Below are 15,630 nucleotides of genomic sequence, written 5' to 3' on the forward strand. Positions count from 1 at the left end.
TCAGTTAAAAAAAATCCATCCTCTTTCATTGTGTTATCAGTTGATTATGCTCACTTGACAAATTTTAAAGCCCGTATCACTGGATGGCATAAAAACATTATCTCTTCGGAGATGCAAGCCTAAATGTAAGCAATGGCTTGACAGCAGCTTGAGGCAAGAATCAGACTCAGTCATGTGAGTTCATTGGTCAACTGATGATCACAGACCTTTATATACTCATTCGATTGCGCCAATGCCATTAATGGTGCAAATAATCATCCTGGTTATGTTACATATTTGCCAGGCAAGTTGCTGATAGATGGGCTAGTTCAGTGTACAGTACATGTTTATTAATTTGGTTGACGCTCTACTCTCACTGGGTGGTTCTGCCTCGCCCCTCCCCCTCCCCATAACTCCTACTCGAGCATCGATTCACTGGCTCACAATACATTTGGTGTTTATTTTTAAGATTCTGTTATTTGTTTTCAAATAATTAAATGGCCCCACCCCACCTTACCTCTACGAGGTCCTCGGCCCCTGCGCACCTCAATGCCCGACTTTAAAACTTGTCTTAATTTTTATTATTTTTCTTTTGACTCAGCATGAGACTTGATTTTTCGTGTCATTGTTTTTGTGCTTCTTCTGTTTTTGTTATTGACTGTCTTTGTTAATGACCGGCAAAAGCTAGTGAGCGTCTCCCGAAGAGATTACACTAGTACAAATAAATGCAACATGAATTATTGATGGGAACTTTCCGGAGTCACACCACTGACATTTCTACACTTTTTATGCACCAATCAGAAAAAATGGGGCTCAGGCATTGCCAGTGTTCCTTCTTGCTTCTAAAATGTGGGAGGATTTCTTCCAACAAATGTACATTCTAGCTTCTTGCCGGACACAGCTGCATTCATTTCGTGTGATGATTTACAGTATGAACCCTGCCTTGCCAACTTCAACCCCCTCAACAACCTGCAACAAATGTATCACACCCTCCCTTCCTACTGACAACAGAATGAGTTGTCTGGAGTATGCCAAACAGAACATGTGTTCCTATTCAATTCAGAATGTGACATTTGTCTCGATGCATCCTTTTTTTCAACGATGTGACATGAACACACGCTTTTACAAAACATGATCAATTTGCTGGTAAAAGTATCATGGCTAATCATCAATGAAGTGACCTAAACACACACACGTCCATACTTTGAGCTCTTTCCCCGTGCCTATATGGATTTTCTCTGGGTACTCTGGTTTCCTCCCGGATTCCAAAAACATACACGTTAGATTAATTGAACATTTTAAATTGTCCCTACGTGTGATTGTGAGCCCAAATTGTTGTTTGTCTATTTGTGTCCTGCGATTGGCTGGCAACCAGTTCAGAGTGTACCCCACCCACTGCCCGAAGGCAGCTGGGAGTGACTCCAGCATGCCCACGACTTTCGTGAGGATAATCGACTTGGGGAATGGATGGATGGACGACAAATCAGTGGCTCAGTCATGTACAAAAGAGGCTAATTTAGTGCTGTACATTATGAACGTCAACAAGATAGACGGGTTTTTTTTAACCTGGCTTTTAAATAATTTAAGAAAAGAATAATTCAACAATTCTTTACTGAATGTTCACAGCAAGTATGTGAATGTATCTACGTGATCATATGTGACATTTTTTAAAACATCACTTGGATTAAGGTCAAGCAACTTAATAAATTTAAGGAGGCATGAAGGCGGTGTCGCACATTCTATTATAATAACGGTGTGTAAAAAAAGCAACAATAAAAGGGGGAAAATGCCCCAAGATCACATAACTGCCGTCAGGGGACAAGTGAGTCGAGACAGGAGGACGAAGAGGAGTAGGAAGGGAAGTGGGTGAGATAAGGAGAGAGAGAGCGAGAGGGAGAGAGGGGGAAAGCCGCATTCAGTAGGCAGGGTATACCTCTCACCACAAACCCACATTGACTGAACGCTCAACGGTGCACCTGCTCCAGTTAGGCCAGACCCACCTCGGTCTGCTTGGTGCGTAGATGTGCTTCTGGGGCAAGATGTTCTCCACCGTGGCTCTGGTTCTGTTGATCCTGGCAGGTAAATTTGAAAAAAAAAAAATTACTTCTGCTTGTGTTGGCTCACATTTGAAACACAATTGCAAGTGTTGCTCAAGCCTTAAAGTTGAATGTGCCTGTTTTATTACATGTGTTTCAAACTTCTTTTATAATATTGTGGTCAGTTTTCGGGAAACAAAGCTTACCCTGCAAAGTAGCATTCACCATCTGCTCTCGACTGCATTTCACTGCGTAAAAATGTGTCAACATTGTTGCATTGTGATTTATTGGCTTAGATTATCCTGCCAGTGTTTGTGTCCAAGGAGAAACCAACTTGGTACTCAACAAAAACTGCTGGGTCACTGTTCAAGGACTCTTCTCATTTCAGGAAACGTCAGCAGTATCGCTTTGTTTGAGGCCACTGAGAGAAACTGTTCTCTGTCTCCGCCGGTGAGCTCTGCGAGACACAACTTGTGGCCTTTCATTTCATATTACAAAAGATCATTCATAATTTGCCAATACCTTTAATTGTGTTTAATAAATGCCTTTTAATATCCTTATAGTATACATATATATAATAGTGTTGCAAGAGCTTTGGTCATTGAGAACACAAGCTTGATGTTAAAAAAGAAAATGCACGATGCATGAGTTGTTAGCACATCTGTCTCACAATGTAGAAGTTATGTGTTCAAATGTGGGTCTCCAGTCTTCCAATGTCGAGTTGTATCAAAATATTGCAAGATCTCAAATTATATACTTGCATCTGAAATGTATATTCGCATTTTAAAGTAAAGACCTACGTATGTCTATAAATGCAAACTAAGTCAGGTCTGATATTTGTCCTTTTTTTGTGACACATGGCACAATAGCTTTGGTTACTACACACAGTTAATGGTTACACTCAGAGATACAGGAAGTGATGAGTCAGCAATTGTTCATGTGATTAAATCTGTCTTTCACTTTTAATGCATGTGTGTGTGTGTGTGTGTGTGTGTGTGTGTGTGTGTGTGTGTGTGTGTGTGTGCGCGCGTGTGCACGCCAGTACCTCCCCAACACAGCTGTGAACAGCAGTTTCCGGTTGCAGGAGTTGCGAGAACGAATGCACTTCTCCAACATCTCCGCCTACATTATCCCAGGCACTGACGCCCACCTGGTACCACAGCTGTCAATCATCATAAAATGCATTTCATGTTTGTGTTTGAGTGATGATTAACGGTATCGCTCTGTGCCAGAGTGAATATATCGCACCACGTGATGCAAGGATGGCCTTCATGACGGGATTTACAGGCTCTGCAGGTAACGTCTTCCTCCTGCTGCTCGTTTTCTTCCTCTTTCTTTTGACTCAACATCCCACATCTGAGCTGCTTTTATCCTCCTTATGATAAACTCCCCCTCATTAAATCAAAAATGATGATTTACTCAGGATTAATTATCCTGCAGCTTCAGCAAACTCACTTCACCCTTCCATATGAAATGGTGAGATAAAAGATGGCAACAGTGAAGCCTCACAATATTAGATTCCTTCAACCTTCCCATGTCCCCATTTGCATACATTAGCAAGATGAGCTGGACTGTCGAGCAATCGTTGGCATCTGTAATTTAATCCTCCCGCCTGTGTGCAGGCACAGCCGTGGTCACGCTAAGTAAAGCGGCGCTGTGGACAGACAGCCGCTACTGGGTCCAAGCGGAGAGACAGATGGACTGCAACTGGGAGCTGCAAAAAGATGGTGGGCTTGAACACAATGTCACTGGAGTACCTCTGATCTGTAACTGAGACCGAGATGTACTTTAGACGCAGGCGGCAATTGATGACACATCAGCGTTGGAGATATGCTCTGCCAGATTTATCAAAAACAGCCCCGGAACATAACAAAAAACAAGCTTACTGGCACCGTTCAAAATAACTTAGTAGGCTTGATATTTTATTTTACCTTGCACTTATTAAATACTTAGTTCTGGATGTAGCAAAACAGCCAGAGCCCCATGACGTTACAGAGACAACAATTTCTGACAGCAAGCAGTACATTTTGCTCCAGAATGCCTCGTTTTTCTCTGCACATGATGACGACAACCATAGCCAGATGTAGCAGCCCCGGAACATACGAAACCCAAACCAAACTTTCTTATATCGAGCAGCACATTTGGCTCTGGAATCCCAATGCAGTCTGAAGAGTTTATAATAGCCTGCACACATTGAAGCTACCCTGAACCTGGTGTAGCAAAGCAGTCCCAAAATTTATTTTTAGTTCTTTTCCTTGGTCCACTTTGTTTGTAATGATGATGAAGATTTCCCCCCCAAAAAAGCTTTGGTTTTCTCGTATTTGTCCAAAGGATTCTCCCAACATGAGGACCATGTTTGTCATCTTGCACTTGCAAATTGCAGACTCATCAGTTTCAACTGATTTCAATAGTGTTGTCTTTCTTTAATTTAAGAGTAGCAACAATTACTGCAGCACAATGCAAAGAACGTGGTACCGTGTAGTTATCTTCTAATGCTGCTTTGCTTCATCCAGCACAGGGTGTCTTATCCCTCTAGTGAAATCTCGAGATTCTTGAGATGTCCTGAAGCAGAATTGCTGCAATGTCAGACAGCTAGATGCAAGTTATGGCTTGAAGTTGCTTTGTTACATCCGGCATAGCATCTCATGACGATGAAGGAATTTGGGAACAAAATGTGTTGCTCTATGTTTGTCTCAAACATAGGTCATGGGTCCTCCAAGTGAATAATGCTTTTATTTGTTGTGTTTGTATTTTACTGTCAGTGGTCCTGAAACCAAACTTGATCTTTTCTGGCAGCCCATTTGCTACCAAATAACTTTGTGCTGGTCACTTATAATATCATGGTACATTTGGTAGATCAGATGGATGGGATAACTTTGTGCATGGATGTTAAAGTAACACACCAAATTAGAGCGTAAAACTTGATGTGTTACAGTCATATCTAGTACAACCAACAAATATGGTATGCAGTTGATTACTTTAAAGTCTACAGTAAGTGGTGTGGATCAGTAATAATCGTTCTAACTCATCTTTGTCATTTCAGTGTCCATAAACAGCATAGCGTATTGGCTCATCTCAGAGGTACCTAATGGTGGCAAGATTGGCTTTGATCCATTCCTCTTCTCTCTCAGTGAGTCTTTATTGCCGCCACCATCAGTCCTCATTAACATCACTGGAGACACCACATTGACAGACTGACAGCTCCCCCATGATTGATTGGCCTCAGGGTTCTTAATCGTCTGCCATTCCATCCATTAGAAACGCAGGAAGACTACAGAATGAGTCTGGAGTCGAGCAACCGGAGCCTCGAGTCGATGCCTAGCAACCTGGTGGACCAAGTGTGGAAGGAGCGACCTCCCATCTCGCCCGATAGCCTCATCCGCCTGCCGGACAGAATCATACGTGCGTTTTGCTTCCTGTACCTGGGTGCTGATAAATACCTGCAATGATGCGGTGTAGTCATTAACAGCCTGGTGATGTTTTTATGGTTGGCAGATTTAATGCTAACTGTGTGGGAACGGACATGGAAGGAAGTTATTGTGGCATCCACTGATCTTAGAGCATCATTAGCCTTTAGGGTCACGCAGTGGGCAAATGGAAGAAATGGAGAGCATCGTAAATCTAATGGTTGGCTGTATGCATTTGAACAGGATAAGGCCACTCAATCAAAGCTATTGTACGTCATTTGTTGAGATTTATTACCTGTGTAAATTTACACATTATGTCAAAAAAGCGTCATGTGGTTTAGGCCAACCTTGCTGCATTTTATATTCCTCGTCATTATGTCTTTGTATAGGCATATCCAAATTAAGTTCATTCAGGGCAGGGGACAGTTCTGTTGGCCACTCTGTGTTGAGTGACTCGTCATGTGTGCCAAGCGGCAGGTCGTTTTTTTTTTTGTTTTTTTGTTTTACATCTGCCTGTGTTTATTTTGGTACCATTGCTCTACAAGGCCATTGAAAGTGCACCAGCAGCTGTGTCGTCGATCCTCGTATGGGTGGAGGGATTGCAATTCATTCAGCCTAGCGGTGGTGGGCTAGATTCAATTACCTATCGAGGTTTACTTTAGTTGAGACAGTTGTACGTTGCAATAAGCACTGAGCATGTATCTTTCTTTTTTAATTATTAAGTGTGAGATCATTCTAGTCTTGCTCTGCGCTCCGTGTGAAAAAATAATGACTCCAAAATCACAATTACGCAAAAAAAAATTTGCATTGTCATTAAGCCGTCAAAAGTGGACAGCAATCCAGTGAGGGACAATTGGACTGTCTTACTGACAGCTGTCTTGTGGCATGCTGAAAATACCTTTAGGAGGGGAAAAAATACAATTGGTGAAATTTAGAACAATGTTAGCATGCGGTTTCTTTGGGTACTTCCTTCCAAATTCTAAATACATGCTTATCTTGTTCATTGAAGATTACATTGTCAACGAATAAGAATGCTTGTATTTGTTATATGTACTCTGTGGCATTCCAGGCTTGCGTTGTTGCATAAGCTCCGCTTTAAGAGCTGAAGATGTTATATACATACACATTTTAATAACTGACTCATGTAAGATCACGTCGTTCACAGAACGGTCCTGGCAGATGAAAGTGGAGCAAATCCGAAATCAAATGAAGGAGAATCCTTATAAGCCCACCGCTCTCCTGCTTTCCGCACTCGATGAGACAGCCTGTAAGTCCCTTTTAAATGCATCGCATCTTCATCGCATTACGTACTCACGACAAACCTTTATGTACGTAACATGTATTTCTCATTTTCAAGGGCTATTTAATATGCGCGGGAATGACATCCCATACAACCCTTTTTTCTACTCATACACGCTGTTGACCATGGATGAGATCTGGTACGTTTTCTGTTGATCCTTATGAGACGTCTTGAAGGACCTAATTCAGGATTACCTCCCAGAATTTCTCCATTGCGAGACTAATAAAGTTTTTCTTATCTTTTCTTATCTTAAAAGGAAATGCTCTCAAACAGCACACTAAAATGGTCTTGTATAGTACATCGAAAAGATGGAAGAATGTATATACATTCTACGGAAATTCTTTGATGTAATCAACCGAAACCCTCTCACACACAGACTTCCAAAATGCTCTCACACACTGCTGAAATGCTCCATCACACATATCATTGTGACTGCTGAAATACGCATTGAAGTAGTCTGTGTGAGGTCTCACTAGTGACTGTGCAACATTTCGGTTGGATTTGAGAGTGTTTCAGTAGTTTGTGTGGCAGGAGCTTAGTTTTGTGTAAGAGCATTTCAATAGGGGGCGTGATCGTGTTTTCAGTTGCGCGCATGAGAAATCTTTCATCTTTTATCTGTGCGACAACATTTCAGTTATACATGCAAGAGCATTTCAGGTGTGTGTGTGTGAGTGAGTGTTTCCCTATTGTGTGTGAGAGGTAACCCTGAATAATGTCTCTGCTGGCCTCTCATGGTTTACTATGCGTGGGAGTTTGTGATTGCTTTGATCAGCGTTTTTACTCAGCGCATCTGTCAGGCTCTTTTTGCACACAGAAAGGGTGACGGAAGAGATGAGAGTGTACCTGAACACTTCATGTGGTGGGCACCTCTGCGTCCGGCTGAAAAACTACGACGCCGTCTTGGATCACCTCAAGGAGTACGTGAGCAGCGGGACTGGGGTCAAAGTGTGGATCGGCACCGAGTACACCAACTATGCGCTCTTTGAGGTCATAAAACCGGAGGTATGCCACTGATATAACTGCATTCATCGTGACCAATGTATCATATACAAAATGGACAAAACTATTTGGACACCTGGGAAAAAAAATTTGAAGAGTGTTTCTCTGCAAAATTAGCATGCTTTCACACTTGCCTGTAATGCTCTCATGCAATGTAGTGAACATCTCTCACATTCAATACTGAAATGCTCTCACACTTCATACGATAAAATACATTGAAATGTTGTAAACAGTGGCAGTCCGAGCTTGAATGGCATCCGGCGCGGACCTCCCCTTCGGGGCACTCTGCTGCTCCCCCAGAAATGCTGCACATTGTGTGTGGTCGCACATAACGCATTTACAGTACTAGAGTCCGCTACTGGCTGGAAACAAACAGTTGTCCAAAATGTCTTGCTCGGATGAAAAATTAAGACACATTTTTGAGCAGTTTGGATTTGTGCCATTGCTCAACCATTGTCAAACGGTGATTTATTCCATCAAGACTGATGAATGCTCTTGGTTTTCGGCCAAATCCAAATTCATTCTTCATTTTAGGGGCGCTTGCCACTTTCCCAATGACTTTGAGTGATATTTCATGTTGATGTTGCCGAGGTATGACATGAGATGAGCCATTTGTCACCCATTTTCTTGACATCCTTGTCTGATTTCAATTGTCTAAATGCATTTGTACCCACTTGCGTCCCATAGGACAAACTAATGAGCAGCTCCTATTCTCCTGTGTTGACCACCAAGGCTGTGAAAGATGACACTGAGCAGCGCATCTTGAGGGATGCTCACGTATGTCACCCACACACACAAACACATGACTGATTTACTTGTTTTTATTATTATTATTATTATTATGCTATTTTGGCATTGATTGCAAATAATGTATTGTTGCACTCATATGTTATATTAATTAAAATGAACAATTCCCGTAATCATTACAGTATTAGTATTACTCGTCGAACTAGTACAGGTAGTAGTAATAATAGTCGTAGTATATAATTATGCTATTTTGCTTTTAATTATTTTTTTACATTAAATAAATTGAATATATTCATATTAATTATTATTAATCATCATCATCATCTGCATTATAATTAATCGTCACTGCTTGGTGGTGGTGATGATGGTGTTATGTGATTTAAAAAATGTTTAAATGCTATTTTAGTTTAAAAAATGAAACTATTATTGCTAATATGATTTGTAGTTGTAGTTACAGTAGTTAGTTGTAATATGACTACAAATCAGTGGTTTTGTCTGAAATCTCCGATGTCTAATGGAGTCAATTTCCTATTTTTTCACAAATGGATACCATTGATCAGTTGGCTAGTTCTCAACAAGATTGAGCTTTTTTTCCAAAAAAGTAACGATTTGGGGGATTTGGAGATTCTGTCATATGCTATTTAGCATTTAATTCATATTTTTCAGTCATGCATGTTATTATATTAATTGAAATTTTAAAAAAATAGTTTTAATGTCATTCATCATTTTCCACCCATTGTTCTTAATTTTATTTTTTGATTATCATCATATTATTATTGCTCAATAGCTCATTGTGGCTTCTTTTCAGGTGAGGGATGCCGTGGCTGTCATGCAGCTTCTCATGTGGTTGGAGAAGGTGGTGCCAGCGGGAAAACAGACGGAGCTGACTGCCTCTGTGTATGTCAATGACTGTCGAAGGTCAGTCTCCATACTCTCGATACAGATCACAATAGAATCTGAAAGCCTGAATATATTAAGAAGGAAAAAAAAACATTTTCAGCAAACAGAAGGACAACAAGGGCCCGAGTTTTGAGACTATATCAGCAAGTGGACCTAATGCTGCACTGGCACATTACAGGTAAATGTCCTCATGATGCCTTGAGATACAGGCTTCAGTCATTCTATGATCACACTCGTGTCTCAAAGCATTTTTCCCATTGAATAATGAATGAATAACATTTGTCAATTCCAGTCTCTAAAAAAACGTATTTTTGGGTCACTCGTATTTCAGTGCCCCTTCTTTTTTTATTGTTACGTGCCTACTGCTTGATAACATCTGTTTGAAGTCATTATAATTCTGATAAAAATGCAGTTTTTCTTTATTTCCTCTTACTGAACCTCTTCAACGTTTGGGTATGCCCACACAATCTAAACAAATGAAATTTGGGTCTGAATCTGAATTTTGACCAATCCACCTTAATAAAACTATTAACACACAAGAAGAAACAAAAGAATTATCTCTCAGGAATAGATTATAGTCACTACACGCTAAAATCAAGTTTAAATGTTGATTTGTTGTCTACTGATTCTTTTCATGCTGTAGCCCAACAGGAGAAAGCAACAGGAAGCTGAAAGTGGATGAGATGTACCTGGTTGACTCAGGTGGACAGTACCTGTGAGTAAGAACACACACATGTACACATTCACATAGGTACATACGTCACTTATCGTTGTTTTGGTGTCATGACTTCTCTCCACACCATCAGAGATGGGACCACCGACATCACTCGGACAGTCCATTGGGGGACCCCCACTGCTATGCAAAAGGTAACACTTTGAATCTGATACATAGCCATAGTAATACAGTGTTGGCTTGAGATACAACTTTAACTGGATAAACTCAAAATGCTCATGCTGTATCTTACTCAAAATGAAAGGAAACGCCATGAATCAGTTTCAGCCCCCAAAACAAAATTAACGTATATGTGTGTTTTTCAATATGAAAAAAATCACTTTATAATATTGTACTTAATGATAACATAAATAGAAAACAAGATTGCATAGAACGTGAAGAATTAAAGTTTCTGCATCATTGTTCGATGCAATATTGGCCACAGGGGGGCAGTACTGTAAAATATAGTCATACAGGCATTTCAAAAAGTATAGTATTTATTCAACTACAACTCTGAGTGATTCAGTGAAAATATTGATAATTTGTAATATAAATCATTTTTAAGAGCATGAAGAGTATGTGCCTATGAATATTGTTATATTATCTGTCTACATGTGTTATGTCACTATTTGCAGTATCAATTGCTTCTATTAATACTAAATGTTAGCATGTCAATTGTTTTTAAAAAGCGAAGCAAACTTTCCTAAAGCAAAGCTATGTGGTTGGTTTGGATACAAATGGTGCACTTCTCTTTTTTGATGTTTACTTTGACAGTAAACTTCAGGTGGGAGTGGCAATAAATAATTTGAAGAATCATTGCTTTTTGTGAAGAGAGTTGAATTGCGCTCACTGCCACCATGAAGCGCAAATGACAGCTCGTCAGGCATTCACTCATATCCCAAGGCACTTGCAATTACCTTGCATGCTGACCTTTTTGTAGTCTGAAATAGACTAATGTTGACTTATCTGTGTTGTTAACCAGGAGGCCTACACCAGAGTTCTTATGGGGAACATAGAAATATCTCGAACCGTATTTCCTTCAGGAACCAGAGGTGGGGAATGTTCATTCATAAGTAGCTTAAGTCTATCAAAAGTCTTAACCACTAGATGGTGATATTGGCTGTTGCTGTTTTTACAGCAGGCTGTCTGAGTGTGTAAACTTGTGGTCCGTCACCAGGTGTAAACATGGAGATGCTAGGCCGCAGAGCATTGTGGGAAGTGGGCCTCAACTACGGCCATGGCACAGGACATGGGGTCGGAAATTATTTCGGGGTTCATGAGTGTACGCCACCTCTTTTATCTTGTACCTACTTAGGCAGAATATGTTTTCGCAGACATTCTCATTTTTTTTAACAGCAAGTAAAAAATACTAAGCACTCCAAATATAACCCTCACAATCATCATTAAAATTATGCAGCATTGCATGCCCATGGGTGGCAAGATGGGCAACTGGTTAGCACGTTGGCCTCACAGCGCAGTGACGCAGGGTTCGAGTAAACCAAATTAATGATACACTAATAAATACGAATACATTGGACTATTTCTGTCCAATGTTATAGTTTGTATTTTTTCACTATTATTTTAGTATTTATTTTGAATTATTTAATTCGGTTAATCAAGAATACTGCACACCTAATAAATGCTGGTATATGCCTTCATTTTTTAATAGTCTCATCTTTTTTTATTCTTTATGAATGATTTTAAATAGTCATTTATTTTATTTTATTACTTGTATTTATGATTAAAAAATACTACTAAATGTTAATGTACTATTTTTCTATTTTCATATTTTGTAGGTTCTTAGTTTTGCTATTTGATTGCACTGATTTATTTAATTTCTACCTTTGTTTTATCATAAATAATACATTTAATAAATCATAATTGACTATGCTATTTGTTGTTTAGGGCCTGTCGGTTTTCAGGGTAACAACATTCCATTTAGGGAAGGCATGTTCACATCTATAGGTAAGGCTTTTTTTTTTGTCACAAACCATCATTTGCTGATCTGAGCGAAAAATATATTGACATGAGGTCATTTGTTAGCATTCACCTGATTTCGTTCATAGAACCCGGATATTACAAGGATAACGACTTTGGCATTCGCATTGAAGACATTGCAGTGGTTGTGCCCGCCCATACAAAGGTATACTGAGAGATCATTCAGTTATTTATTTTTAATTAAGCCGTGTATGGTAATTGGTGTCATCCTTCTCTTCCAGTATGGCCATAACTACTTGACGTTTGACACTGTGTCTTTGGTTCCGTATGACAGGAAGTTGATTGACGTGTCTCTTCTGAGCCCAGTTCAGGTAATTGTATGAGAATGATGAAAAGAAATGTCTTTAAATCCGAGAATATCTGTGAGTTTATATTATGTTAATATATGGCAAGTTTTTTGGAGGGTTTTTTTTTGTTTTTTAAATCAGGATCTTATCAGTTTCCTGTTTCAAAGGTGCAAACAACTTGAAATGTGGTCGACAGCTGAGATGTTTTCATTTCCCTGCTGTAAGAGTGCTGGTTCCTCTCAAACCCCGCCCTCAGTTCTTTTCGCTCAAAGTGAAGATGAAAGTGTTCTTCATCAAAACAAAACTGACCATTTTTTCTATAATTTTTGAAGAAAATTATATTTTGTAAATTACAAAAACGAGCACACCAAACTATGCTATGCAGAGCAGCAAAATATACAACAAATGGACATGTAAACAGTACAGAATAGGACAATATGATGCAATATGAATAAATGCCGGATTGGAAATACTATACACTGTAGATCCAATTATCACAATATAATATTGTATACACAAGTACTAGTGCTTATCAATAAATTATAATACTGTAGAAAACATGTATAATTTTGATTTCAGTAGTTCAGCTCAAAAAGTGAAACTCATGTAGATTTACTAAAAACAGAGCAAAATATTTTATGTTGTTCATGTTAGCTTACTGCTAATATTCAACTAATCAAGAGATGAGAGTATTTCTGTACATAAGTCAAGTCAAGTACAACATGATTGTCAAATGTGCATAAGAAACCATCACAATGATTTTTTAAAAAATTCAAACTCCAACTCCACTTGACCTTTGTGTAAAATGGAAAAACTGAATGCAATGATTTGAATATCCCTTTCCACCAATCTTTATTTCAATACACTTCAACACAGGTGTCAAATTCAAGGTCCGGGGTCCAGATCGGTCCAATATAACTCAGACATCTAATCTGGATAATTGTAATGCTGCCGTTGTGTTGTTTTTCGCACATGAACTCCACTCTACCATACTGAGAGGTGTATCATTGAAAAGGTTATGAACAAAACATTCACATCTATGAAACACCAGATGCTACTTCAGCAGTAGTGAACCATTGCTTTCGAAAATGCTCTTTCCACTCTCACTCCAGCTGCACTGGTTGAACAATTATTATGTGACCATCCGGAGGCTGATGGCTCCCGAGCTGGACCGTCAGGGCCTCCATGAGGTGAAGAGCTGGATGCTGAGACACACAGAACCTCTTGTGGACTCCAAATCTTCTTCAACCATCCGCTTCCCTTCACCCACCCTCGTCACTTTGGCTTTGGCTGTGTTGTGTCTATTCTACGCATAGGACGTACTGGTATATCAGGGGGAGAGAAGCAATGACATTTGGACACTGACCTTTTCGTTCCAAATTTGAAAAATATGTTTTTGTATGATTTTGATGCTTTTTCCAACTATTTATTTAATCACACTGCATAATTTATTTGTTTTTTGTCATGTTTGAAGTATACCTTTCCTAAGGTAACTCAAATGCAGCATTGAAGTGATTTTGTTTTTTTGAATACCTAGAACATTAGTTTCCATATCGTGACTGTATTTGTACCCTACTTTGTTCTGTTTACCTGAAACTGCAGATCCTTCAAATAAAGTTGAATATGTGTCACTTGCAATTGGATTCATTCTTACTGATTCTACCGAGCAGAAGTATGGTGGTGCCTTAGGATAAAATTGACCCGAATTGGGACTTGTACTCGATTCGAGTGTAATTTGCTTTGACTTGTGAGGAAAAGAATGTGATATACAAGCACAAAACAGTGGGGGCCAATTCAACTAAATTATTGCCACTCCAAGTTGAAGCTTAGAAATTACTGAAACATATTACCGGATTTTGTGATCTTTTTTCATGAGAGAGCAATTAAAGCAAGCCATCAGGAGAGATTGTGTGGAGGGGAATGTTTGGGCTAATACTGTATCTCACTTAAAGGGGAAGTCCACAGGTAATAACCAATCACAGCTCACCTGTTTTCTGACTTTAGTCATGTGACATTCACAAGCTAAACCATGATTGGTTCTTACCTGAGTCCTGAGCAAATTATCAGTCGACAGCAAAATGGACCCTGAGATGGATAAAAACAGGAGGAGTTTGTTGTTTAACTCATATTCCACAAGCACAATATTAATCAGAATACTATGTCTAGACTAGTGGGGCCATATACAACATATTGTTTCCGAGAGTGTTTTCGATAGTTGACTTCTCATATAATAAAAGAAGCTTCAGTACAACTTGTTTATCTCGTCTAAATTACACAGAGGAACTTTTACGGTAAAGTAAGCACCCACTCCCATTTGCTGACAATCCCTCAAGAGACCAGTCAACCACATTTTAGTCATACTCATTCAGTCACAAATACTACAGCACTGTATGTTGTGAGGATGGAGACCCTCCAAATGGAAAAAAATACCAACACCTCACATGTACTGTATATAAATTATGGTACAGTATGGTCTGGTCAGCATACAATAGCAGGGCCGACCGAGCTCCCACGATGATACTAAGTAATTACCATCATAATGAACATACTGTTCTCCTAATACATTTCTGACAATGTCGATTAAAACAGAGCACTCATATCATCAAAGGCAAACATCATGCTCTCGTATTGGATCTCCTTATGTTATGCAGGTGAACTGTATCTAATAGGGTGCCCAGTATCGACGTTGTGTTTAGAGATTACAAGAGGTTAGCTTCGGCTGTTCCATGACGTGCCAGTAAAATGTGAACTCGGTTGTACAGCGAGCTGGAGTGGCATGAAGAGCGGAAGCCGAAATAGGGCATCCTCTCTTCATGTGGTTAGCAAAAACGCCCCAAAAAAACAAACAAACTAGACCTGGTTTACACTCTACTTCCCTTTCTCCTTTTACTACCTACTCTATGTCTGACACAAAATACAGAAACATTAAACTGACATTTGCACGACATTTGCACAAGGGACAAATGGAGTAGTTGTCATCGTAGTGAGTAGTAGAAGGTACAGAATATACGGTAAGTAGCCTTAGTAGGGTGTAAAAGTTGTGCCTGGTCTCCTTCTCATTTTCTGCTTGCAACCATTTCACGGTGCCCGAAGACAGCTGAAATAGGCTCCAGCACGCCTGTGAGCCTCGAGAGGATAAGCGGATCAGAAATGGATGGATGGGTGGATGGATAGTTGATGACTTGAAAATTATACCCTCCATCATTTCGATTTACGAGTCAGATTCAGTCAAATTCAGAGGAAAATGTCATTTGCATTATAATTT

At 39.5% G+C, this 15,630-nt stretch overlaps 1 protein-coding gene across 1 annotated transcript; it reads left to right on the forward strand.

Annotated features, from left to right (window-relative positions):
• The first annotated feature begins 1,872 nt into the window (after positions 1-1,872).
• Positions 1,873-14,003, forward strand: xpnpep2 (X-prolyl aminopeptidase (aminopeptidase P) 2, membrane-bound). The gene is made up of 21 exons (XM_052071030.1): positions 1,873-2,058; positions 2,404-2,465; positions 3,058-3,168; positions 3,248-3,311; positions 3,638-3,742; positions 5,059-5,145; positions 5,274-5,417; positions 6,588-6,689; positions 6,780-6,861; positions 7,520-7,724; positions 8,409-8,498; positions 9,277-9,386; positions 9,469-9,546; positions 10,012-10,083; positions 10,175-10,235; positions 11,063-11,132; positions 11,258-11,362; positions 11,986-12,045; positions 12,147-12,223; positions 12,300-12,389; positions 13,478-14,003. The coding sequence occupies exons 1-21, from the start codon at positions 2,001-2,003 to the stop codon at positions 13,679-13,681; spliced, it is 2,037 nt and encodes a 678-aa protein (XP_051926990.1). The 5' UTR covers positions 1,873-2,000; the 3' UTR covers positions 13,682-14,003.
• The last annotated feature ends 1,627 nt before the right edge of the window (positions 14,004-15,630 follow it).

Source organism: Hippocampus zosterae, chromosome 1, assembly GCF_025434085.1.
Source record: "Hippocampus zosterae strain Florida chromosome 1, ASM2543408v3, whole genome shotgun sequence".
Classification (NCBI taxonomy): Eukaryota; Metazoa; Chordata; class Actinopteri; order Syngnathiformes; family Syngnathidae; genus Hippocampus; species Hippocampus zosterae.